The sequence below is a fragment of the Ceratotherium simum genome, chromosome X (assembly GCF_057802395.1).
Source record: "Ceratotherium simum simum isolate JZ-2026a chromosome X, ASM5780239v1, whole genome shotgun sequence".
In the NCBI taxonomy this organism is placed as follows: domain Eukaryota; kingdom Metazoa; phylum Chordata; class Mammalia; order Perissodactyla; family Rhinocerotidae; genus Ceratotherium; species Ceratotherium simum.
In genome coordinates this window covers 44,106,917-44,134,575 of record NC_141940.1, presented here as the reverse complement: position 1 = coordinate 44,134,575, position 27,659 = coordinate 44,106,917, and the positions used below count along the sequence as shown (strand labels likewise).

General features: G+C 41.1%; 1 protein-coding gene across 5 annotated transcripts in view; it reads left to right on the top strand.

Moving 5' to 3' along the window:
- The window catches only part of ARMCX1 (armadillo repeat containing X-linked 1), a 36,420-nt gene extending 12,373 nt beyond the window's left edge, over window positions 1-24,047 (top strand). The window contains exons 1-4 of one of the 5 annotated variants that reach the window (XM_087426965.1): window positions 18,046-18,142; window positions 18,955-19,115; window positions 19,903-20,024; window positions 20,279-24,047. In XM_087426965.1, the coding sequence (XP_087283091.1) occupies window positions 20,419-21,795 (1,377 nt within the window). In that variant the 5' untranslated portion in view covers window positions 18,046-18,142; window positions 18,955-19,115; window positions 19,903-20,024; window positions 20,279-20,418 and the 3' untranslated portion in view covers window positions 21,796-24,047. Of the gene's footprint in view, window positions 1-1,328; window positions 1,437-18,045; window positions 18,143-18,878; window positions 19,120-19,140; window positions 19,273-19,902; window positions 20,025-20,278 lie in introns of those variants that run through there. The other 4 variants (XM_087426964.1, XM_087426966.1, XM_087426967.1 and 1 more) reach the window with 4 other exon arrangements.
- The last annotated feature ends 3,612 nt before the right edge of the window (window positions 24,048-27,659 follow it).

The following is a 27,659-nucleotide window of genomic DNA, read 5'->3' as shown; positions in this document are numbered from 1 at the left end:
CACCTGTGAGAGGGGCACCAGCATCACTTAGAAGTTAGGTGGTGGCTCGCCTCTGCAGGCCAGGGCTCAGAGTAGGAGAGGATGTTACAGGATGAGGGTAACTGATAGAAATGGCGATGGCTCTGAAACAATAGAGGCAGGATGACTGTACTCAACTGTCAGAAGTTAGGTAGATGCGAATACCATAATGTACCACAGGGTCAGAGTGGCAGGCAGAGAGGCCTGACCTGCAGAGAGCTGTGGAGGTGGTTAATAGAACACAGTGCCCCTGCTGAATAGATGGTTAAGAGGTAGTTAATAGAATGCAGGTGGTTAATATAACAGTGCCTTGGGGAAAATAAGCAGCCAACAATCTATACAATCAAAAGAAATCAAAGATGATCAAGAGTCTGAAAGAAGTTGCCTCAATAAAAAGTCACAATCCCTTGGCCAGCTTCTGGTCCTAAGTCACTTTTTGATCTAGAACTCACTGTTTGAAGGAGAGGCTGGGTTCCCAGAAAGAAGGACCCTATAACATATACGTAGTAATGATTCCTCCAGTTTTTCCATTTACTCAGGTAACTGTGCACTGGGAAAAGAGGAATACCCAAACATTTTGAAGACTGATGGTCACTGGTTCTGAGTTGATATTGATACTCAGAGACCTAAAGTGTCATCATAGTCCCCCTGTTAGAATAGGGTCAGATGGGAGCCTGGTATTAAATGGGCTCCTGGCCTAGTTCACAGTGGTTCTACTGGGTCCACAGACTCACCTGGTAGTTATTTTCTTGGTCTAGGAATGTATAATTGGAATAGATATTTTGATAGTTGGTACGAGCCCCATGTTGTTTTCTTGGCCTGTGGAGTCAGAGCTATTTGTAGATGAGAAGGCCGAGTGAAAGTTTCTGAAACTGCCCTCTACTTCCTCGGCCAAGATAGTAAATGAAAACGTACAGCATCCTGGGGAGGATGGCAGAAGTTAGTACCACCTTTAAAGACCTAAAGAATGCCGGGGTGTGGTCTCACCATCATATCTTTATTTACTGCACCAGTTTGGGCTTCTGCAAAACGTGGACAGAGCCTGGTATATGACAGTAGACTACTGCAAACTCGACCAAGAGGTGACACAAGTGCAGCTGCCATGTCAGATATGCTGTCTTTGCTAGAGCAGAATGACATGGCCTTAGGTACCTAGTAATTAGCTATTGACTTGGAAAATGTGTTTTTTCCTATCCCTCTCAGAGTGGAACATAAGAAAAAGTTCACATTCGCGTAGAATGGGCTACAGTATACATTTATAGTTTTTCCTCAAGGCCCTACTAACTCTCCTGTCCTCTGTCATAATATAGTCTGAAGAGATCTGGACTATCTGAATATAATACTAGTCCACTATGTTGATGACATCATGCTAATTGAACCAAAAGGAGTAAGAAGTGGATAGCACATTGGAGGCCTTGGTAAGACACATGTACACCAGAGGATGGGAGATAAACCCTATAAAGATCAAGGGGCTGGCTACATTAAATGCAGTTTTTATGGGTTGAATGGTTTGGGGCATGCCAGGAGATTCCCTCTGAAGTAAAGGACAAATTATTGCATTTTTCACCTTCCCCACGAAGATGGAATCCCAACGTGTGGTAGGCTTCATTGCGTTCTGGAAGCAGCAGATTTCATACCTGGAATTATTGTTTCGACCCATGTACTGGGTGACACAAAAAGCTGCCAGCTTTGAGTGGGCCCTAGAGCAAGAGAAGGCTCTATAGCAGGTCCAGGCTGCAGTTTCAAGCAGTCCTGCCACTTGGCCCATATGATAGATAGACCCTAATGTATTAGAGGTATCTGTGTTGGCAAAAGTTGCCATATGGAGTTTTTGGTAAGCCCTAATGGGAAAGTCACAGCTTAGTCAAGAACTTAGGTTCTGGAGCAAAGCCATACCACATGCAATGGAGAATTATGTACCTTTTGAAGACAGTTTCTGATATGCTACTATGTCCTGGTATAGATGGAATGCCTGGCCATAGGACATCAAGTGACCATGCAAGTGACTATGCAGCCAGAACTGCCCATCATGAGCTGAGTTGTGTCAGATCCACCAAGGTGTAAGAGTGGGCAGGCCCAGCAACAAGATGGAAGTTTTATACACAGGATCAAGCACAAGCAGAACTGGAGGACACAAGCACCTGCACAATCAGCTAGAGTGGATCCTCCATGATATTCATCACTGTTGCACTAGCACCTTTCACTCACCTTACACCTGTGGCCTCATGGAGGATCTCTTTTGACAAGCTGACTGAGAAAGAGAACCCCAAGCATTGTTCATACTTAGGTGGGCTTGGCATGTGGGTATCAGCAAGTATAGTAACTCCAGTCTGAGAAAGCCGTGGTTACCAGGAATGAGGGTCTGGGTCATACCACCAGGTAAACTGCCAAGACCGTAAGGGTGATGGGGATCTATAATTGATAGTGGAAGAGAGAGAGAATATTTTGCAGCTTGGAGACCAGCTGCAGTGTTGGGGGCTATAGTTTGTCCTAAGTTTCCCCCAGAAAGAGAGGCCCACCAGACCCCTGGAAGAGCTGATCTCAGAACTTACATGAAGTGAATCTGGGAGGCACAAGGGGTGGACTGTGGTGGACACTGCAACGCCCTGCCCAGAGCTCCCTTTAACAATAAAGCTCTTTTTACTTCGATTGTTAGGAATGTTGCCATCAGAGAGTCCTTGGCTGTCAGCCTGCTTCAGGGATTGCATCAGCTGAGAGTTGTCTTGTTCAAAATCACACCCCATTCTCAGGGTGGCCCACATCCAATGACTCATTGATGCTGTGTGTAAAGCCCTGGCCCTCTTGCCACAACTAGAGATAACTTTGAAGTTTCATCCTATCTTCAGAATTTCTTACAGGGTATGCTGAGACATTCTATTGATAGCGCACTGAAGTTTGATTTCTTTCTCTTTTTATTCCTGCTTCTTTCCTCCCTTTCCTTCCATAAGTGTTGATCCTAAGAGCACTCCCTAATAAACCTCCCATACTCTAATCTTTGTCTCAGAATCTGCTTCCTGGGGAATCCAATTTATGACAATGCTTTATACAACTGTCTATCATCTATCTATCTATCTATCTATCTATCTATCTATCTATCTATCTATCTATCTATCTATCTATCTATCTATCTATCTATCTACCTACCTACCTTACCTACCTACCTACCTATCCATCCATCCATCCTAAAATCAGGAGTAATATGAGTTGCTTAATATTGTGAAATGTTCCTTAGTCTCCATATGCAACTGTTGTAAATACTACACTAATTTTCTATTACCTCTGAAACCACAAACTGGAAAACAAAGACAAGCAAGAAAATGGACACTACTGGGAAATGATAGTTTGTTGAGCGAAGACCTATTGCATTCATGTATCTGAGAAGAAGGCTTTGACAAGTTAGCTTGTTTTTTCTCTTCTCTAAGTGCTTCCACTTCTCAAATCTTCCCTGCATCTGAAATAACGTCTTTCTCTTATGTCAGCAGTGACACAATCCACAAATCTTCCTGGCATTTGGACGCAGTTGCCTTTTGTTTAGAGGATACTGGGAAACAGATGTGGAGAAGCATTTTCCTGGAGTCTGAACAATGTTAGTCAAAGTGCAGATGTTTAGGGTTATGAGTTATACTGCGCCGACAATGAGCACCAGATCCCGTGTGACACAGACACCCATGTGTTCTTTAATGAGTGTGTATGTATGCGTGTGTGTGATATGCAGGACCCTTCAAAGCATGGGATTTAGGAGGGGCACTTGTGCCTAATTCTAAGGGCAGCACTGAGGCTAGGATAGCAGTGGATAACATTCCTAGATGTTTTGGAGAGTTAAGTGGTCTTATAGCCACTTCTGGATCTGACTGTGGCCCCAGAATCTTACGCTAGTGTTGTTGTTGTAGCAGACTCTGGGCTCAGGGGTTGTTTTAAGGTTTGGGATACACTGGCCTTGCTGGATCGCGCACATATGAGGAATAATTTAACATCACTGTTTGAAGATGAAAATGCAGTCCTTCTTCTTGGGCAAAAAGGCCCATTTCTGGGAAACACATGAACTGATTGGCCCTCAAGACAGTGTAGTGTAGGGGAAAGAGGACAGTCTGGAGTAGGAGATGAAGGAGGAAGGGTATTAACATTTCTTTTCCTCTTCTGCTTTTCAAACATGAAGAGGCAGATTTGGGAGGGGGAAGGAATGAATCTGGTTTGAACTCTTTGAATTTGAGGTACCTGTGGGACTTCCAAGTGGAGATACTCAGTGCTCATTTGAAAGGTATGGATCTAGAGCTCAGAAGAAAGGTCTGACAAAAGATGTATATTATAGATGATAACTGAAGCTAGGGAGTGAGTCAGGTAGTCCCAGCAAGGGATACAGATTGAAAAACTAAGGACAGAACAGAATGCTGAGGAAGCTCGATACATGTGCAACTTCAGCAGGGAGGAGTGCAGAACTGAAACTCAGGGTACAGCTTCCCATCAATATTACAATGCATATCTCTGTACATTATTTTTTCCCCTTTTAAAAAAAATATGGTAAAGTACACAAAACATTTACCATCTTTGACATTAAGTACATTCGCATTGTGTAACCATCACCACCATCCATCTCCAGAACTCTTTCCATCTTCCCAAACTGAAATTCTGCACCCATTAAACGTCAATTCCCCGTTATCCGCTCCCCTTAGCCCCTGGCAACCACCATTCTACTTTCTGTCTCTATGAATTTGACTACTCAAAGTACCTCATATAAGGGGAATCATACAGTATTTATCCTTTTGTGACTGGCTTATTTCACTTAGCATAATGTCCTTGTATTTGTCTGCTTGGGCTGCTATAACAAAATACCACAGACTGGGGGGCTTACACAACAGAAACTTATTTTCTCACAGTTCTGGAGGCTGGGAAGTCCAAGCTTAGGTGCTGGTAAATTTGGTTTCTGTGAGAGGTCTTTTCATGGCTTATAGACAGCTGCCTTCTTGCTATACACCTCACATGGCCTTTCCTTGGACTGTGCATGTGGAGAGAGAGTGAGTGAGCTCTCTGGTCTCTCTTCCTATAAGGACACTAATCTTATCGGATCAGGGACCCACCTTTATGACCTCATTTAACCTTAATTACTTCCTTAGAGACTCCATCTCCAAATACAGCCATACTGGGTATAAGGGCTTCAATATATGAATTTTGGGGACACACACACACACTTTCAGTCCATAACAGTCCTCAAGTTTTCTGTACATTCTTTACCCAGAATTGGAGTCCTATTCTATGCTCAGTTTCAGAACCTGGTTTTTAAAAATGTAATTTTCAAGGCCGGCCCCGTGGCGTAGCAGTTAAGTGTGCATGCTCCGCTGCTGGCGGCCCGGGTTCGGATCCCGGGCGCGCACTAACGCACCGCTTGTCAGGCCATGCTGTGGCGGCATCCCACATAAAGTGGAGGAAGATGGGCATGGATGTTAGCCCAGGGCCAGTCTTCCTCAGCAAAAAGAGGAGGATTGGCATTGGATGTTAGCTCAGGGCTGATCTTCCTCACACACACAAAAATGTAATTTTCATAGTTATAGAGTACCATAGACTTATAACAGCAACAACAAAAAGTCCACCAGAACTTTGCTTCATCCTTCCCCACCCCAGATTTCTGCTCCTCAGAGACAATCACTTTCAAATTTTTTAACTATTTCTTCTGGTATCACCTCCATATTTCTAAATAACCTATTTATACTTTTATTTCTTGATTTTTAATTTTTATACATCAGTTATGACTTCCTACAATGGAAGGATTCAGTTATCTTATACCTCCCACCCCATATACAATCACATTCTCCCAACATATTGTTATATCACTATATTTTATTAAATCAATATTCAGTGTTTATATTGTGTCTATGTAAATATTATTCACAGCTGAGTCATGAGAAGGAGTAGTTAAGGGCATAGACTTTGCTACTGGACAGCTGGGCTTCACATCCTAGTTTTGTCACTTAATAGTCGTGTGATCTTGGGAAAATCTCTTCATCTCTCTCTGCCTCACTTTCCCCATATTTAGAATGGGAATAACAATAATACCTATTTTCTAGGATTGCTGTGATGAAAGATTAAGCACTCATAGTAGTACTTGGCACATAGTAATTGGCATATATTTTATATTATTGTTATTCCTTGTATAAATTTTTGTTTTTCTTTCAATTCTGTCTGGTTTTGTTTCATATATTTTGAAGCTTTATCATTAGGTGCATATATGTTTATAATTGTTATATCTTCTTGATGGATTGACCCTTTCATCATTATAAATGGACCTTCTTTGTCTCTAATGCTTATCTTAAGGCCTAATTTTTTTGGTATTAATATAACCATCCCAGGTCCCTTTTGGTTACTGTTTGCGTGGTATATCTTTTTCTATCCTTTTATTTTCAACCTATTTGTGTCTTTTAATCTGAATGTTTTTTGTAGACAGCCTATGGTTGGATCATATTTTTAAAATCCATTCTGCCAATTGCTGCCTTTGAACTGGAGTGTTTAATCCATTCATGTTTAATGCAATCACTGATAAGGTAGGGTTTATATCAGCCATTTTGCTATTTGTTTTCTATATGTCTTATGTCTTTTTTGTTCCTCTAACCTCCATTATTGCCTTCTTTTATGTTAAATAGGTATTTCCTAGTGTAGTATATTCATTCCTTTCTCGTTTCTTTTACTATATTTTAAAATGTATTTTCTTAGCGGTTGCCCTGGGGATTACAATTAACAACCTAACTTATAAAAATCAAGTTTGGATCAATGCCAACTTAATTTCAAATCTTTGCTCCTAATAGCCCTGTTCCCTCGCCACTCTTTTGCATTGTTATTATCATACAAATCACATTTCATTCTACATTTTATGTACATAAACATAGATTTGTTCATATTTCTTTATTAAGGTGTCTTTTAAATCAGATAGAAGAAAAAATGGTTATAACAAAATATGTTTGTACTGTCTTTTTTATTTACCTATGTAGTTGTTGTATGTATTTTAATTTTTGTTGAGAGCTGGACATTTTAGATAATATATTATAGCAACCCTGGATACGGATCCTCCTCCCAGTGGTTGTTGTCATTATTTTCTCAGTCATTTGTTTATCTGTCTGTTGACTTGGCAGGACTAATTCTGTGAAGTCTATTTCCCCCCAGAGTGTGCACTTCTGGTGTCCCAACTCAGATATTTTCCCCTTGTTTTTATCTTTTAGTCTGATTAACTAGGTTTTGCCCCTGGGTTAGCCAAAGTCAGTTATTGGTCAAAGGTTGTGCTTAATCCCCCTTAGCCAATTAGATATTTACCCTTTACAATTGGATATGTGTGAATCTTGGAGGCTGGTCTTGCATTTCAGTGAATTTACATATTTTGCCCCTCCTCCAGTCAGCCAGGGACTGAGATTCTCTGATCAGAGGTTCCTTGGAGTAGCTTGGAGGTTCCTTCTCTGATAGCTCCTGAAAGGGCATAGCCTTGGGCATTCACACATTCTTCCAGACTGCCAAGGATGACTGTGATTTTATTTTTAATCTTGGCTTTCTGAGATTCACCCCTGGGTCAGAATAGATTATGCTTCAGCCAGTGCTTGGTCAGAGGTTGTGTTTAAGCTACTTGTGCCAATGAGGCTTTTGCCCTGTGTTTATGGATCTGTGTGTGGCTTGGGGAATCCCTTCAAGCCTGTTCCATGCCTTTTTCTGATTCTCCTACGTGGATGCAGTCTAGCATATGCACACATTCTTCCTGACCCCCACAATTATATATGATCCCAGGAGGGATCTTATTGGTTGTCTCTTTCCCTGGTTCTCTCTAGTAAACTTGTGACTGTTCTGACATTTTTCTTGTATTAGTGCTACCAGCCTCCTCATTTCTTCTCCACCAAGATCTCCATTGTTTTTGACAATGCCTGTAGGCATGGAATTTTCTACTGCCTTTTCCAAATTAAGTCAGACCCCTCAGGCAGAGCTGCAGAGTTCTTCACCCTTATATCTTGTCTTTCTTCTTGGGAAGGACTCCTGAACCACTGTACCAGGGACCTGCTTTTACCTGAGTGACACTCTTGTTCTGTGAGATGGTTCTGAGAAAGGGTAGCAGCTCCTGATCTTCTTGGCTTGCCCCTCCTGGGATAGAAAAAATATTTGAGGAAATAACTGTCAAAAATTTCCCAGATTTGCTGAAAGTCATAAATTTACAGATTCAAGAAGCTCAATGAATCTCAAGCAGGATAAACTCAAAGAAAATCATCCCTAGATACATCTTATCAAATTGCTGAAAACCATATTGAAGAAAAAACCTTGAAAGTAGCCAGAGGAATACAACACATTGGCTATAGGGGAACAACAATTTGAAAGACTATAGTTTTCTTGTCACAAACAGTGAAGGCCAGAAGACAGTGGAACAACATCTTTAAAGTGTTGAAGGAAAAGAATTGCCGACATGTAATTCCATATCCAGCAAAAATATCCTTCAGGAACGAAGATGAAATAAAGATGTTCTCAGATGAAGGAAAACCAAGACAATTTGTTGCCAACAGACATGCTCTACAAGAAATGCTAAAGGAAGCTCTTCAAGCTAAAGGGAAATGATACCAGAGGGAAATCTGGAATTCAGGAATGAAAGAGAAGCAATAGAAATGGTAAACATCTAGGTAAATAAAAAAACTTTCTCTTTTGTTCTTTTTTTTTAAAAACAGCAACAATGTATTAGTTTCCTACTGCTGCTGTAACAAATTACCACAAACTCAATGGCCTAAAACAAGACAAATTTATTATTTCACGGTTCTGGAGATCGAGTGTCTAAAACGGATTGACAGAGCTGTGTTCCCTCTGGATGCTCTAGCGGAGAATTCATTTTCTTGCTTTTTCCAGCTTCTAGAGGCTGCCTGCATTCCTTGGCCCATCGTCCCATATAACTCTGACCTCTAATTCTGTCATCACATCTTCTTAGACTCTTCTGCCTCTCTGTTTCCCTTATAAGGACCCTTGTGATTACATTGGGCCCACCCAGTCAATCCAGGATAACCTCCCTATCTCAATATCCGTTACTTAATCACATCTGCAAAGTCCCTTTTGGCATCTAAGGTAACATAGTCACAGGTTCCAATATATAGACATCTGTGAGGGGACATTATTCTTCCTACCTCAACAATCATCAAGGATCCAATAGTTTTTATATAATTTAAAGTGTTTTAGAGCATAGGAAAAGGTGGAAATCTAACCAATTAATTCTATAAGGCTTTATAAGACTTATACCAAAACAAAGAAGAATAGAACTAAAAAAGTAAGCCAAAGATCAAACTAACTTATAAATATGGATGCAAAAACCCCAAATAAAATATTAGTAAATTCAGTCTAACACTGTAGTAAAAGAATAGAATAGTGATAATTGTCCCTATTTTTTTGTGCTTTGTTAGATTAGCATCAATGTTATGAAGGGTATGCATGGGTTCAACAACATGGACTTCCACTTACCAAGGCTGATCTTGTATTAACACTGCTGAGTGCCCAACCTGACAACAAAATCAGATGATTATGAACCATTCAATATAATAAGGCATTATTCCCTGGGGGTACCAATCAGCCCCATGGTGGTAAGATTATTATATGGGACACCTTTCATCATGGTGAGAACAGAAATTTTTCCTCATGGAAATCAATATATATTCCAGACACACATTTACCTTCTTTGCTAACAATGATTTTGTCAATGCCAACATCCATGTACTTCCAGGATGCCTTGATCATCACCAGATTATCCTATACAACATTGTCTCTGACCAAGGAACTCATTTATTGGTAGACGAAGTACAATAAAGGAGTCATATCCAAAGATTCACTAGTCTTTATCACTTACTCCATCACGCAGAAGCAGCTTGCCTGATAGAAAAGTAAATGACATACTGAAGGCTAAGTTATGGAATCAGCTGTTCCAGATTGAGAGTGCTGTACTGCAAGAATACAATAGCTGCTTTAAAATCAGTGACCAATATATGGTGCTATTTCCCTCATAGTGAAGATACACAGGTCTGGGAATGAAGGGGTGGAGGAGGGAGTGGCCCCTCTAACTATTACACCAATTAACCCAATACAGAAATATATATATTTTGTCTCCACAACCATGGGCTCGGCAGGTTTGGAGGTTCTATTTTTCCAAGGGATGAATACTTCCACCAGGAAATAAAGCCATGGTTCCATTAAATTGAAAGCTGAAACTGCACCCTGGCCATTTTGGTCTCCTCATGCTATTGAACTGACAGACAGAGAAAGGGGTTACTGTATTGGCTGGAGTGATTGGATCCCATTACCATGGGGAAATAGGCTTGCTGCTATACAATGAGTACAAGAAATATGCTTGGAGCTCAGAGATAGCTTCTGGGGTACCTCTTAGTACTCACTTGCCCAATAGTCCTGGTCAATGATGCAGAAATCCAATAAAGACAAGATTGAAGGTTAGGATCACTACGTCATGGAAATAACTTTGACCAGCTAAGGGGAATTTGAAATGGGTGGTGGAAGAATGAAGTTATGATTATTGACTTTGGCCTCATGACCAGCTACAGAGGGGAACTGTAGCAGCTAGGTGTATTTTTGTGGATAATTTATTATTTTTCCCTTCCTTTCTCTGATATATGAAAAACACTGGAGATGGTTGTTATAAATTAGGTTTCAGGTGGAGAGTATGAATTAGCATTGCTCCCTGACAGTACAGTAGCCATTGGGACTTTTTGTCCCTGCCTTCCTGTTGGAGATGAGAATTTCTTCATTGGAGTAAAGGGCAAGAATGAATGCTGAGTGGCAAAAGGAGTGGACTGTGTTGGCTATTCTTTATGTTGCTTCACCTCCTGATCCATTTTCTTCCCTTCTCTGTGCTGTTCTATGCCCTGGGAGGCTGACCCTTATGGATTGTATCCCCCAGGCTCCATTCCTGGTTGGAGTCTCTTTGGATTTAGCCAATGCAATGCACTGACAGAACTTTAGAGGGCAGAAGAGAGAAGACAAGGTATTTTTTCCCTGCTCCCTCCCTGATTTGGGCTGTTCTATTGGCAGTGACTGTCAATAAATATATTGGCAGTGACGGGTCAATACTTCAGCTCTTGCCAGAAGGTCCCTCCTCCATGGCTCTAGCTCTCACAAGGCTTCAGTAATACTATTTCTTTTTCTTGCCCTTTTAGGCCTGGGGTAACATCTTCGTGCTATTGCTAATCTCTGGGTGCCTCAGAATCCCCTGTTTGGTCTCTTAACCTTGCATATATCTTTTTGAGAGGTCCCTACAGTCAAGTCTCTTGAACCAGCTAAGTTGGACTCTTTTTTTTCTGCTGGGACTCTTATTGATAAAGATATTCCATTGAAAGGCCTAGAACTATTATAGCTACTTTGGTTCTATCAGAGTGGTCAGCTTGAGGATGAAACTTATATGTAAGGAAGGACGTAGTAGAGAGAATTGTATAAAAAATGAAGCCAGAATCTTAATCAAGTTGTACTTGAAGCCAGATACCTTCTGGATACAACTTATTGGCATAAGAATAGGTGGATACTTCTTTAATATGATAAAAATATATGAATTTCTAACAAGAAGCCCTCCATGCTTGAGGGATAGAGACTAGAAGCTTTGCGACTTTTTCACAAAAGTCAGGAAAAAGACAAGGATGTCAGTTTTTCCACAATTAGTTAACATTGTTCTGGAAGTACTGGTTAATGCAATTATCCAAGAGAAAAATGTGTGATATTAATATTGGAAAGGAGGAGGCAAAGTTATCTAAGAGAATCAACTAAAAACTATTTGAGACTTTAGGAACTCCATAAAGAGGCTGGTTATACAATCAATACAAAACCAATCACTTTCATATATAAATACAATAAACAGAAAATATAGATAAAGAAAGTATTCATCTTACAATAGCCATGAGAAAGGGTAAGCTACTTAAGTATAAACTTAACAAAAAATCTGCAAGACATATTCATTCCCTCAACAAATATTTGTTGATAGCCTACAGTGTGCCAGGCAATGTCCTAGGAGTTATTTTTTAAAAATTTAGGGGCTGGCCCCGTGGCTTAGCGGTTAAGTGTGCGTGCTCCGCTACTGGCCACCCAGCTTCGGATCCTGGGTGTGCACCGATGCACCGCTTGTCCAGTCATGCTGAAGTGGCGTCCCACATACAGCAACTAGAAGGTTGTGCAACTATGACATACAACCATCTACTGGGGCTTTGGGGAGAAAAAGGGAAAAAAAAGGAGGAGGATTGGCAATGGATGTTAGCCCAGGGCCGGTCTTCCACAGCAAAAAAGAGGAGGATTGGCATGGATGTTAGCTCAAGGCTGATCTTCCTCACACACACACAAAAAAACAAAAACAAAACAAAACAAAAAAAACCCCATAAAACAAAATAAAAATTTGTAAATTCTGCTGAGAAAAATAAATGAAGACAAATAAATAGAAAAACTGGGTTTTTGGATAGATAGATATTCTTTTTTTCCCATCTTTACTGAAATATAATTGGCATATAACATTGTGTAAGTTTAAGGTGTACAACGTGATGATTTGATACATATATATATTATGAAATGATTATCACAATAAGATTAGTTAACACATCCATCATATCACATAATTAACATTTTTTTGTTGTAGTTGTTGTGGTGAGAACGTTTAAGATCTACTCTCTTAGCAACTTTCAGGTATGCCATACAGTACTGTTAACTATAGTCACCATGCTGTACATTAGATACCCAGAACTTATTCATCTTACAACTAGACGTTTGTACCCTTTGACCAACATTTCATTTTTCCCTCCCCCCAGATCCTGGCAACCACCAATCTACTCTCTATTTCTATGTGTTTGGCTTTTTTGATTCCACATATAAGTGATGTCATACAGTATTTGTAGTTTTTCTGACTTATTTCACTTAGCATAATGCCCTCAAAGTCCATCCATGTTATCTCAAATGGCCAGATTTCCTTCTTTTTATGGCTGAAAAATATTTCATTCTCTATCTATCTATCTATCTATCTATCTATCTATCTATCTATCTATCTATCATGTCACATTTTTTTATCCATTTGTCTTTTGATGGATACTTTGGTTCTTTCCATGTCTTGGCTATTGTGAGTAATGCTGCAATGAACATGGGGGTGCAGATATCTCTTTGAGATAGTGATTTCATTTCCTTTGGATATGTACACAGAAGTGGGATTGCTGGATGATATAGAGGTTCTATTTTTATTTTTTTGAGGAATCTCCATACTGTTTTCCATAGTGGCTGCACCAGTTTACATTCCCACCAGCAGTACACAAGGGTTCCCTTTTCTCCACATCTTCACCAGCACTTGTTCTTTCTTGTCTTTTTGATAATAGCCATTCTAACAGGTGTGAGGTGGTAAGATATTCTTGTAAAGATGCCAATTATGCCTCAATTAATTTGTCAATTAGATGTAATCCAAATTGAAATAAAAACAGGATTTTTAGGGGAATTTAACAAACTAATACATTTTATCTCTAAACAAACACGTGTGAATAGGTAGATAAATTATGAAAAAGAAGAGTAATTGAAGAAGCCCTATCTTCCCAGATATTAAAACATATTATGAAGATACTATAATTAAAACAGTTTGGGACATAAAGAGAAATAAAAATAACAGATTAAAGGAACATAATAGAGAATCAAGAAATAGATCCAAATATATGTGGATATTTAGCTTATGATAAAGGTGGCATTTTAAATCAGTTAGCTACAGAGGGATTATTTGATAATTGCTATTAGGACAATTTGCTAACTATTTACAAAAAAATAATTCTATATGCTCAATAAAGCTGGAAAAAATGTATTCATAGTAACACTAAGACGTTATTTGCTTTTTATGCTATGTTGACATTTAAACAAATGGTATAAAAGCAATGGTGGGTTAAACTGCTGGCACCTACTGATAATAAAGGCAACCACACACACACACACACACACACACACAAATTTCATATGGACCAAAAATGTATCAAAAACACGCATAAAAATTAGAAGAAAATACAGGCCTTCCTAAGCAGGACACAAAACCCCAAAAACGTAAAGAAAGAATTGATAAATTTTGTGCCATAAAGATTAAAAAATTCTATATAGCAGAAATCCAAAGAAAATTATAAACTGGAAAAATATTTATAACACTTATGACAAAGAGGTCATTTCTTTAATTTGCAGAAAGTTTTTACATATTAATAAGGCAAAGATGAAAAGCCTAGTGGAGAAATGGGAAAAAGCAGTTCATAGAAAGAGAAATACAAATGGTTAACAAACCTATGAGAAGATGCTTAATCTCACTTATAATTAAAGAAATCTAAATTTTTTAATTTAGAGAACAACATGGAATATATATATCAAAATTTAACAGGTGAAAATTGGCAGCATGGATAAAATTTAAAATGAACATCCATTTTGACTCAGTGATTTCACTGCTAGGAATTTACCCTAAGGAAATAATGCCACAGTTGCCAACATGTATATGGACAATGGTCTTCATTGTAGCATTTTTGTGACAGACAGTGATTGGAAGGAGGCTAAATATCAATCCATAATAGATTGGTTAAATTTTTGGTAAATCCACACTACAGAATATTATTGTATTTGATGAAACAATGTACATGACATTGATATGTCAGGTGAAAAAATAGTTTGCACAATAATATGCATAATATGATCCCAAATTATTTTAAAAAGATATATGTGTACACACACTCACATATAGTGTGTCTACATATGTATTTTTTTGTTGGCATATATGAAACAGCAACAAAACCTGGAAAGAGTCAATTGAAAAGTTAGCAGTGGTTTTCACAGGATTTATCCTAGGTCTCAGGTAGATGGGTTATCACAGTGGTTATCAGAAGGGCGGAGAATTTGAACATTTTTATTTTCTGCTCCCCCTTTTTCCTAGTTAACGTCTGCTTTCCTTCAGCTCAGCTCAAAATTTCACTCCCTCTCCCCTCTCAAGGAAGCCTTCCCTGATCCCCAGACTCTGCCACTTCTTTTACTATCTTGACAGTGTTCCTTTCTTTCACAGTATTTTTCTCGGTTTGTATGTATGTGTGATTATTTCATTAAGGTCTTGTTTCCACTATGAGAGCAGAGTCAGTGTCTGTTTTTGCTCACCAACATATTCATAATAAGCACAGCACTTGTGGCAATTCTCCCTCGTCCTCTCCCCCTCCCAATATTATGATGTGGACAACTGAATTTTTCTGTCGTATATAAAGGGTTATGAAAGTGCAGCCTTTAGACGTTCCACCCCCCCCCCAATCAAGCAAACACAGATAAAGAACACATTAGAAACAACCAGCAAAGTTCACACTAAATGGTGAAATATTAAGGGTGTTTCCATTTCCTTTAAGAACAAGATCAGGAGGCCCTCAACCACCACTATTACTCAACATAGTTCTAGAAGTTCTAGTCAATGCAGTACATCCAGAAAATGAAAGAATAAGAGATATAAATATTGGAAAAGAAGAAATAAAAATCATTGTTTGCAGATGATTATGTATGCATACCTAGAAAAACCGAAGGTGTCAACTGAAAAACTATTAGAAAATTTAAGAAAGGTCACTAAAAAAAAATATATCATAATTAACTATTTTTCCTTAGACAGGCAATAACCTGGTAGAAAATATAATCATAAAAAGAATGTCATCCCCCAAAGCAAAAAAACAATAAAATACCTAGGAATAAATTTAACAAGTAATGAGTATGACCTACCTGAAGAAATATAAAATTTATTGAAGACCATAAAAGTCCACATGGATAGAAAGACTCAATTTTTAAAGATGTCAGTTCTCAAATTAAAGTGCAAGTTCATTGCACTTTATGTCACTAAATGTCACATGTTTCATTCTGTATATTTTTGTTCAACTTGGAACTTGACACATATGCATACATATACTCTTTGTGTTTGTATGAAGAAAGATGGAAATTGTTAAAAGTGGTTGGTGGTGGAACAAGCATTGCAGGACATTTTCATATTCTACTTTATACATTTCTGTATTGTTTGCACATTAAAAAAAAATTAGGAGAGTGTATAACGAGAGAGCAAGAGACAGACACAGAGATCGCTTTTTTTTTTTTTAAAGACTTTATTTATTCATTTTTTTTCCCCCCAAAGCCGCAGTAGATAGTTGTATGTCATAGGTTCACATCCTTCTAGTTGCTGTACGTGGGACTTGGCCTCGCGTTGGACGGAGAAGTGGTGCCTCGGGGCGCGCCCGGGATCCGAACCCGGGCCGCCAGCATCAGAGCGCGCGCACTTAACCGCTAAGCCACAGAGCCGGCCCAGAGATTGATTTCTATTCAGGGAATATATCTTTTTTTCCAAGCAAGTAGTTCTTAGTATTTTTTTAAAAGTCATAGATGGCTGTGAGAATCTGATGAGAGCTATGATCCCTCTCCTTATTAAAATGAACATACTATGTATGCACATAACTTTGATACAATTTCAGGTAGACCACAGAGGTGGCCAGTTGAGAACGCCTACTCTAGGCTAATCATTATGGTCAGTGGTGAGAGTCCCTTGGGGCCGGGCATACATTTGACTGACGGGGCACCAAGGTGGCTGTGGGCTGCAGGCAGTGACCCTGCAGCAAGGCTAGGTTCTCCCTGGGTGCCCTGCGGCAAGGAAGCCAGAGGTGAGAGGCACCTCTCAGGCCAGGTGGTAGCAGCAGTCTTAGGGGCAACCTTAACTCGGGCACCACGAGTGAGGGCAGAGCAGGCAGACCTGGGTGCTTCCCCCAGCAATCACTTCTCCAGGCTTCATGGAACCCGGCAGCTGCAGGGCTATGTGGGGGCAGCAATCCCTTCTATGCACCCCTGAGTTACCTCTGTGGGAATCTGGGGGAGGGAGCGAGGGAGGAAAGAAGCCAAAGGCATTTACCCAGGTTAGTCATCTGAGTAAAGGTGACATTTACCACCTTGGTCACCTGTCCATGTGTGCTTTTCGAGTGAGCAACAGTCAGGTGCCTGACTGCAGAGGATGAGAGTCTCTGGGATATGGGAGAGGGTAGAGGGGTAGCACCTTCTGCCCCCCTCTTGACACAGGACGGGGAGGATTGGACCATCTCTGCATCCCTCACACTCTCAGTTCCCTCTGCCTTGGTAGACTGGTATCTAATCCGGAGGTAGGTGTTCAGAACAGCTGTCAGATCACGACAGGCTCCCACAGCAGTCAGCCAAGATTTTGAAACAGCAAATACATGTCTTTCTTTAATCAAATAAGACACGATTGCGTTGCTTTTGTTTTATCAAATTATAATTTGATCTAAAAGTAGAAAAAGGAATAGATCATTTGCATAAAATGACCAAGATTAGTTGATTAGTTATCTCTTCGTGGACTAATTCATAGATCATATGAAAAATTCCAGTTTTCAGTTTTAAAACAGGTTAGTATCTTTTGAAAGCTACTGTTAGGCTATAACCAGTAGAAACATTTTCCTTGTGTTATAAATAAATATAATGAAATTAATGAGACCTTTTGGGTTTCTCCCTCCTACTTAAATTCTTCTCTCAAATGAAAATAGCATCATTTTATTTTCCCAATATAAAAGTAATGCATTATTGATTTTTAAAAAATGAACAGAAAAGTTTAAGAAAGTAAGACACTCCCACTGCCTATATCCTTTTCTGAGATCTTTCCTCCCATTTCCTATAGAGGTGCAGGAGAAATGCTGGACTTTCATGGCTGGGGGTGCGGGGTAAAGGGAGAGGCATTTGGACAGGGAGAAGGGAAAAAATTATTCCTCAAAGAGGAAGAAAAGACCAGTGGACATGGGAGCAGATGCAGTCTCCCTGTTAACCAAAGAAAGGCATATTCCAACCACAAGAAAAAGCTACTTCTGTTTTCTGGGATTGGCAGAGGAAAATGAGTGGCAGGACTTGATGTGGCAGGGAAGGAAAGGGGTGGGCCGGCTCCTGCCGCACTGCTGGTGGGAGTGGTAATTGGGGTCCTGAGCTCACGGGTGACGTGGCCCTCACGTGAGCAGGAGCCGACGTGTGCAGACCTCCTTCTAATCTTGGTCTTCGTTTGGTCCGGTTACCATCTCCCTATTACCCCGAGGGCGGGCGGGCCTGTGGCCAGGAAAGGAAGAGGTGGTAACTGCCCGGATCCCAGCAGGTCTGTGTGGTTGGGCGCTGCCTGGGAGATCCCTGCGGTGCGGGTAGCGGAGGGTGGAGACAGAAGAGGGACAAAGCTCCACACTCTTGCACTATCCCCGGCCCCTCCAAGAGCAAAAATGATGGACGTTGGGGGCCAGATTCCAGGGGCGACCCCAGACCAGGAGAGGCGAAACCTGAAACCTTTGGCATCCAGGGACCTGAATCGGGAAGAGGGGAAAGGGCAGATATTAGGAGTCGTGTCTTGAGTGCTGGTCCATCTACCAATCTAGAATCTTGGGACCGTGCGTCTGTCTGTCATTCCCCGTCTTTCAGTAGGGCGCTGTACCACTTGGAGCAAAGGAATAAAGAAGCCGCCCCGAATCCCTGCAGGGCGGTGTAAAGGTGGGATTGCTCCGCGGCCCCTGGAAGAGAGGGGTTGGCTGAGGTCCTTGCCTCAGCTTGGGCCCATTACTGACTGTCCAGCTATCTCCCTGCTATTTTATGTAGGAAAAAGGATGTGACAGCGCCTAGAGGAAAAAGGGTGGTCATTAGGGGTGGGAATGCGTCGGGGAGGGAGATCGAAGAGATCATTTGGTCTTCTTTCGCTCTTCTTTCGCTCTTCTGGTTTTTCCATACTCCCTCGCCCCGCCTCCCCTCTTTCCAGTTGTTCGAAGGGGGTGTGGTTTTTGCTTGGAAAATGGCCGACCGCTGGGGGTGGGGGCTGGGGTAGAGGTAGGTGGACGCCATACAGGAAGAGGGCTGATGTCAGCGGAGTCCTGAGAAGTGGGGGTAGTGTGAGAGATCAAAAGGTGAAATCCGTTTGACAATCAGGGTCTTGATTCGGATAAGCTGGCATCGGGACTCTCCGAAGTGCTGGTCTGTCCTCCCAGCCATCCGTCTCTGCCGTGTCGCCTGTCTGTGTCAGTAGATCTTGCGCCTGAAGGCATTTCAACCCTAGGAGTCGGAAGAAGAGGAAAATTGTCCAGAAACGAGTAGGTTAGAGTGAGGGTGGTGGCACTATTTGGGGACCCCCGGGGTGGAGCATGGTGGAGACCGAAAACTCGAGTGGGCTTATGGACCTCCTGCGCATCCCGCTCCTTCCCTCTTTTCTATACCATTTCGAAGCTTGCAAAAGAAAGTGCTCTGCAGGTACACAACAGGGAGGGAAGTGGCTGGGAGGGGGAGGGTGTCATGAGAGCCCTGGGGTGGGAGTGGGGAGGACCTTGCTCCAAATTACTCTTTGGGGTACAGTGTCCTTGGTGTTGGTCTGTCCATCAAGCACTCAGTCCCAGAGCTGTCAGTCCTTAGGTTTGGTGGAGGCGGAACTGAGAGGAGGGAGGAAGGAAATTGCTCCGGGGCAGTGGAAGTTGGTATAACCGGTGGGGAAAGGAGTGTCCTGGTACCTCTGAGATGGTGGGGGTGGCGGAGGTAAGGGCGGAGTTCCAGACCTTTGTGCATATGACGCCTCTCAGGCTTCTAGACACTCCATCACCAACCATTTTGATACAGGAAAGGGGGTATGGCCTCACTTCGAGGCAGTAACTTTCGGGGTTGGGGATGGGGTGGAGGATTGGAGGCGGGAGAGGGAGATAATGAATTGCAAAGCTGCAGCTCTGTTAGGAGAGGAGGGTAACTGAAGGTGGGAAATATTGGGCTACTCAGCACAGGACGAGGGCCAGGGATCCAGGGATTCCAGAGAGGGACATGTGTCCTGTCCTGGGTGAGGACCCTCTGTCCCCTGAGCTCTCAGCATCCCCCTCCCTATCCCTTTGTATGCAGGTTTGCAGGACGCAGTGCAGCAGTGCACTTAAAGGCAAGAAAGAAAAGCAAGAAACTGCCTGGACCTGGGTAGTGTATGTGAGAACGCCGCTGCCCCCGGGACATCTGGAGGGGCAAAGGAGGTAGGGAACTGATTAGATACCTTAAATTAACGTACTGAGATGGGGTGGTTGAACATGAGGTTGGAGAATCTGGAGAAAGCATTGAAAATTTTCAAAATTACCTTCCCCATAGAGGAAAGGAATCAGTGATCTAGATACTATGCTCTGAGTCCCTGCTATGTTCCCTTCCATTTGTCCGTCTGTAGTTTAGTCTGTCTGCATGCAAAGGCACAAAAGGAGGAGACTGAAGCCTCAAATCTTTCATTCATTCCTAGGTCTGCTGTATCTGCAGCTGCAGCAGAGCCTGCCAGCTATAGCTGAAGACTCTGCCCTCCGACGTGGGAGCAGTCCTCTGGGCCAGAGCAAGCCCCTCTCTGCCTGGGTTCAGACATTCGATTCAGACATTCACGCTAGAATGGGCCGTACTCGGGAAGCTGGCTGTGTGGCCGCTGGCATGGTGATTGGGGCTGGCGCCTGCTACTGCGTATACAAACTGACCTGGGGAAGAGATGAGAGTGAGAAAATCTGGGATGACGACGAAGATGACAATGAGGAGGACTCTAGAGTTATTGCAGAGACTGGGGTTCAGACTGGGAAAGGAGCTAAGGCTAATGCTGGAGCAGGGGCCAGAGCTAGAGTTCAGGGTGACTCAAAGGCCAAGGCTGAGGTGGGCATGGAACTCGAGAGAGGTTCAGATATAAAGGTGGAGGCCCATTTGGGGGCACAGAGCGGAGGTGGTCTAGAAGCCAAGGCCAAGGCCCTTTTCAGCACCCTGAAGGAACAGGCAAGTGCAAGGGCAGTCAGAGGAACCAGGTTGGGTACCATCTTTGGGACTAGGACCCTTGCACCGAGTTTACCCTGCCCAGGAGGTAGGGGTGGAGGCTGCCACCCTACCAGGAGTGGAGCTAGGGCTGGGGGCAGGACAAGTGGAAAATCCAAGGGAAGAACCCGAGGTAAGAGCACCAGGACTCCAGCTACAGCATGGCCTGTTCGCAGGGGCAAGTTCAACTTTCCCTATAAAATTGATGATATTCTGGGTGCTACTGACCTTCAAAAGGTCCTTAACATCCTGGAAAGATCAAACGATCCTTTTATTCAAGAAATAGCCTTGGTCACTCTGGGTAACAATGCAGCATATTCATTTAACCAAAATGCCATTCGGGAATTGGGTGGTCTCCCAATTATTGCAAAAATGATAAAAACAAAAGATCCCATTATTAGGGAAAAGGCTTACAACGCTCTTAATAACTTGAGTGTGAATGCTGAAAATCAGGGCAAGATTAAGACATATATCAGTCAAGTGTGTGATGACACCATGATCTGTCGCCTGGACTCAGCTGTGCAGATGGCTGGACTAAGACTGTTAACCAACATGACTGTGACTAATCATTACCAACATTTGCTTTCCTATTCTTTTCCAGACTTTTTTGCTTTGTTATTCCTGGGCAATTACTTCACCAAGATTCAGATTATGAAACTAATTATAAACTTTACTGAAAATCCGGCCATGACAAGAGAGCTGGTCAGTTGTAAAGTACCATCAGAATTGATTTCCCTCTTTAATAAAGAATGGGACAGAGAGATTCTTCTTAACATCCTTACCATATTTGAGAATATAAATGACAACATAAAAAACGAAGGGCTTGCATCATCCAGGAAAGAATTCAGCAGAAGCTCACTTTTTTTCTTATTCAAAGAATCTGGAGTGTGTGTTAAGAAAATCAAAGCATTAGCAAGTCACAATGATCTGGTGGTGAAAGTAAAAGTCCTAAAAGTATTGACCAAACTCTAATTGAGGGTCTGTCCCAAACAAGATCGAGATAATTCTTTTAGTTTGCACTTGAGAACAATGCATTTTGTAAATTCTTTGTTTTTCACTGTGCTTATATGGCAAAGAGATCCTTTCAGCTGCTATTTTGGAATAATGATTATCACAGATCATCAACAGTGATGCTGATTGTGATGGCTGGTTTTAGGCCGGACCATTCTAAAGATGCCAAATGAATACTAGAGCTTGTACAAAGAAAGCATTTATTGATTCCATCTTGCTACCTAGATTGAGATATTTTTATTCTTTCCTCTACCTAAACTGACAGCAAACTAATCATAAATAAGCTACACTTTTGTATTGGTTTACATTTGTTAATCTTAGACTCGTGTTTAATCAATAAAGTTGTCTGTTTTAACCAGCAGGAAAAAAAAATTTTTATCATGTTCTTGAGTTTAGGATCTATTTGGAAAGGCAAGATGTGTGGAAACAAAAAGATATTAACAAAACCGGGAACCTCTGATCATGGCCAGCTGCTTCCTATTAGTGCTTAGAGGCAGCAGAAACTTCTGCAGGCAACAGTGCTCAGGGAAAGTTTTACAGAGGAGGGGACACTTAAGTAAGCTAGGCTTGAAGGATTGGATAATAATGGGGCAAAAGGGCATTGGAGAAGGGAGGAGTGGCAGGAAGAAAGGCATGGAAGTGGGAATCCTGCTCCAGAGAGGAGGCTGGGCTGCCTGGAGTGCAACGTGTGGGGAGGGGAGTGATGGGAAATATGGTCTGGCAGTTGGGGTGAGTCCCATTCGTGGAGGATCCCTGACTGCTAAACCGAGGTGCCTGCGTATCACTCCATCCACCCCTGGGAGACACCAAAGCCTTTCGTGACCAGAGGAGTGACAGGATGAGACTAAAACGGTGTGGCTGATTTGTGTGCCGGATGGGTTGGAGTTGGGGGTGGGGACAGGAGTGGCCACTGGAGATTGGAACACCACTTAGGAAGTTACCACCATCGTCCAGGCGTGAGATGATAAAGGCGTGAAATTTCACTGCTGGCCGTGGGAATGGTAAGGGGAGGAAGGAAGTGCGAGACCCTCCGAAGGAAACAGTTCTGGAACCTATTCTGGGGGCATACAGAAAGGGACAGTTTTCTTTTAGGGGCCTGGGGCCATTTGACAGGAAAACATCCTCTTTCTTGTCCAACTCTGGTGTCTATGTAAGTGAATACATTAGTTATTATTTTGAAATAATCAGAAAATATACTAGAAGAAAGAATAATTTTTAGTGCTTCTATCAGATTACTTTTATAAGCTTGGTTTGGGCAGGACCTTTATGGAACCATCACGAGGGCTGTTGGTATCCATACTGGAGAAGATCCACAACTCTCCCACCCCAGAGGGTGGTGAGGGTGTGTGGGGAGGGGCACTCTCAGACTGCTGGTGGGAGCCTACACTAGGACGAGGTCAATTTGGATACATGTTTCAGAAGCCTTCAAGATGTGCATGCTCTTTGACTCAATAATTCCACTTGTAGAAATTCATCCTGAGAAAATAATCCAATAATTGGCTTATACAAGGCTGTGCATCTTTTCACTGTTTTGAAGATTGAAAAATTGTCAATGACCCAAGTGTCTTAAAATAGGCACTTGGCTAAGCAAATTAGTGTATGTCTGCACATTGAAACATTATGCAGCTCTTGAAAATGTTGGTGGGCATCTACACGTATTTACATGGAAAAAAATTCAGCATATAATCTTAAATGGAAAAGCCAGTTACATGACTGTATCCATAGTATATCGCTTTTTGAGAAATATAAAACATATACATGTGTTAAAACCTCTGAAAGGCTATATACCAAAATAAGAATGATTATGAGTAACAGAATAATACATGATTTTAATATTCTAATCTTTTTCCTCATTTGTGATTTCTTATCTGTAATATATATGTTGATATTTTGTGTGACTGTTGGGAAGGAAAAATGTTGGATACAGGCTAGGTTGGAAATGAAGGAGATAGACTGGGAGAATGGGTGGGGTTTATAGGGATAAGTTTGGAGCACATAGTGAGTGGGAAAATATTTAGACCAAAATGGGAGATGTGTTAAAATGATAGATGAGTTGTCAAGATGTGGATAATAAAAGTCCTTATATTATATGATTAAATCAGGTAATGTATGTAAAAAGCTAAAATAGTGCTGGAACATAGCAGTTAATCAATAAAAGTGAATACCTTTAATTAGCTAAAAGATAAGTGGATAATTTTTGGTTTACCTTTTTTCTAAGGTGTCATTCTGCCATATGCTAGTTGTATTTTCCCCCAACTTTGTTGAGATGTATTTTCCCCCAACTTTGTTGAGATATAATTGACATATAACACTGTGTACGTTTAAGGTGTACAACCTATTGATTTGATACATTTATATATGTCAAAATTATTACCACCATAGCATTAACTACCACCTCCATTCTGTCACATAATTACCATTTCTTCTTTGTGGTAAGAACATTTAAGATCTACTCTCTAGGGCCGGCCTGGTGGCGTAGCAGTTAAGTTTGCACATTCCGCTGTGGTGGCCCAGGGTTCACCAGTTCGGATCCTGGGCATGGACCTACTCACGGCTCATCAAGCCGTGCTGAGGTGGCATCCCATATAGAAGAGCTACAGCTCTACGACTATGATACACAACTGTGCACTGGGGCTTTGGGGAGAAAAAAGAGAAAGATTGGCAACAGATGTTAGCACAGGGCTAATCTTCCTCAAAAAAAAAAAAGATCTACTCTCTAGCAACATTCAAGTATACACTACAGTATTAGCTATAATCACCACACTGTACGTGAGATCCCCAAAACTTGTTAATCTTATAACAGGAAGTTTGTACCCATTGACCAATATCTCCCCATTTCCCCCACCCCCGAGCCCCTGGTAACCACCACTCCACTCTCTGTTTCTCTGAGTTCAGCTTTTTTAGATTCCACGTGTAAGTGATATCATATAGTATTTATCTTCCTCTGTCTGACTTATTTCACTTAGCTTAATGCCATAAATTTTCATCCAAGTTGTCGCAAACAGCAGGATTTCCTTCTTTTTCATGGCTGAATAATATTCCATTGTGTGTGTGTATATATATGTGTGTGTGTGTGTGTGTGTGTGTGTACCACATCTTCTTTATCCTTTCATTCGTTGATGGACACTTAGGTTGTTTCCTTATCTTGGCTGTTGTGAATAATGCTGCAATGATCATGAGCGTGCAGATATCTCTTCAAGATCCTGTTTTCATATCCTTTGGATATACACCCAGAAGTGGAATTGCTGGATCATATGGTACTTCTATTTTTTAATTTTTTGAGGAAACTCCATACTGTTTTCCATAGTGGCTGCACAAATTTACATTCCTACCAACAGTGCACAAGGGTTCGCTTTTCTCCATGTCCTCGCCAACACTTGTTACCTCTTCTCTTTCTGATGATACCCATTATAATATGTGTGAGGTGGTATCTCATTGTGGTTTTGATTTGCAGTTCCCTGATGATAAGTGATGATGAGCATCTTTTTATGTACCTCTCGGCCTAGTGGAATTTAATAAACTGTTAAAATAATTCCTCTGAGGAATAGGGTCTTTGTTCCCTTCTAAGAACTGAAAATGCTTCTTCGATGTGATCTCATCAATTTTTACAACATTCCTGATGCCTAGGTGATGTTACTGTGGTTTAGACATGAAGCCTAAGGCACTGTTTCTCAAAGTAGGGTTGGTGGAATTCTAGGAATACACATACATGTTTTTGGGTCTCACAAATTCCCTGTAAATGTTTTTTTAGTGTTTTGTTTTCATTAAAGAAATTCATTATAAATATATTCTGTATTTTCAAGTGTCACCTGATGACTTGGGAGCCAAATTTTGTGTTTATGTTAAAACATTGTCATGGCACTAAGTAGCACTACTGTATTCATTGATCATAAGATAGACTTTTTTTTCCTGTGGTATGGTATCCCTGAAGTTATGATGCATCTTACAGTTGATGGTACCTTATATTTGTGTCATAGTTTAATTAGAAATAATTTTTTCTTTCTTAGTGGTATATAAAATAATGATGTATCTAATAATCAAAGCCATCTTAGATCAATAAAATTCTGTTTCTAGTCAATGAGAAAAACGTAAAGATGTACTTAATACATAAAGGATGAATTTGCTCCATAATAAGTACATCATTTTGTAAGGATAGAAGTTTTGCAGTAGTTTGAGTTAGGAAACTGGCAGAGGGTTGAGGGGGAGTCATCACTCTCCCTACTGAAGGAATGTTTCAATCAAGAGCATCTGTCCTGTTGCTGTTAGTACTGTATTCATGTGGCAGATTGTGATTTAGAGCCACCAAAGCAACATTATCAATCTCATGGAATTAATGTTAAATTAATTTGTTTGGTCTTTTAGCTTGATTTATTTTTAATCTGTGAGTTTTTTTATTTTATACTTTGTATGATAGTGAAGGGTCACAGAATATGCCACCCCAAAATATGCCACTTTGACATAAAGACTGTTTTGAGCTAAAAGCACTTGAAAAATAGCAGGTACAAGAAGAATGCTCTGACCTCCCCTTTTCTTCCTGAAGGCAGAAGATAAAAATCACATGTGAATGATGTTCTCTATGTGCCAGGAGAAAAGACTTTTTCTTATCACCAGAGTTGGGGAGTTGAGACAGTTTTGTACAAACAGATCTTGTTAAAATAGCTTTTGTCTTCCTTTAGTCTCCCCATGCTTTAGTTACCTTTATACAGTTGCCTCTCATCCTTCAACCTAATATATAAGCACTCAGGTTTTGCCACTTTGGATTTTCATTTCCTTATGAAGGCTCCTATGCCAAGTAAAACTTATGTTAAATAAATTTGCCAACTTTTCTCTTGTTAATCTGTTTTTTGTCCCAGAGTCCCAGTCCATATCCCAAGATGGATAGGGGAAAGATTTTTCCTCTCCTACAAGAGCTATAAGCAAAGGCATTTGTGCCTAATTTTAGGTATGTAAATATTTAAGTGAGATTGTAATAATAATAATTTCAGACAATATTAGAAGCCCTTGTGTTTTCTTCTTTTTAGAATAATATTAGTCAAATTTGATAAGCAATGCATTTATGTCAAAGATATATATATTGTAGAGGAAAAGAAGTGAGTGGTACCTAATATTTGTCAGACACTGGCATTTTACATAGGTCCTTCCCCCCTCACTTAATCTCCTCAACAATCTTGTCAAGTAAATATTATTATACCTTTATTGCAGAAGAAATGAGACTTGGAGAAGTTAGGTAAGATTCCCAAGATCACTCCATTAGTAAGAGGCAGAGCTAGCGGCCTTCCAAACTTGACCAATTGGTTGCTTTAAAATTGCTTAGTATGGAGCTAAACATCTGTATTAATGCCTCCATAGATACTCGACACAAAACTCCCCTTGATGAAGGGGGAAATGGAAATGAGATTCTTCATATTGAGTCCATAATATAGATACCCACACAACAAGGTGTAGAAGAAGGAGTAAAGTCTTAGGAGTTCCCAATAGGTGAGGCTTGGATGAGGAATGGAGAAACTGATATTTATCTCGCTGCTCCTATGTGTGAGGTAGGATAAGCAGTTTGGGTGTGGAGCAAATAATAACTTCTGTATTGATATATTGAACTTGGGGAGCTGAGGGACTTTTATGCCTGGGGTGAAAATGAGGTTCATGTTGAGTAATAAAAAGCCACCACGCGGCAGGGGCACAGGCCTGACCAGCATCCATCTGCTTTTGCAGGTGTCTTTTCTCCTTCCTTCCCATTCTTCTTCCCTCTCCCTCCCTCGCACTGTTATCTTTAGTTCCTCCTCCTGGGGGATCATCGGCACTAGTCTCTTTGTGCTTCTGTGTCTTTT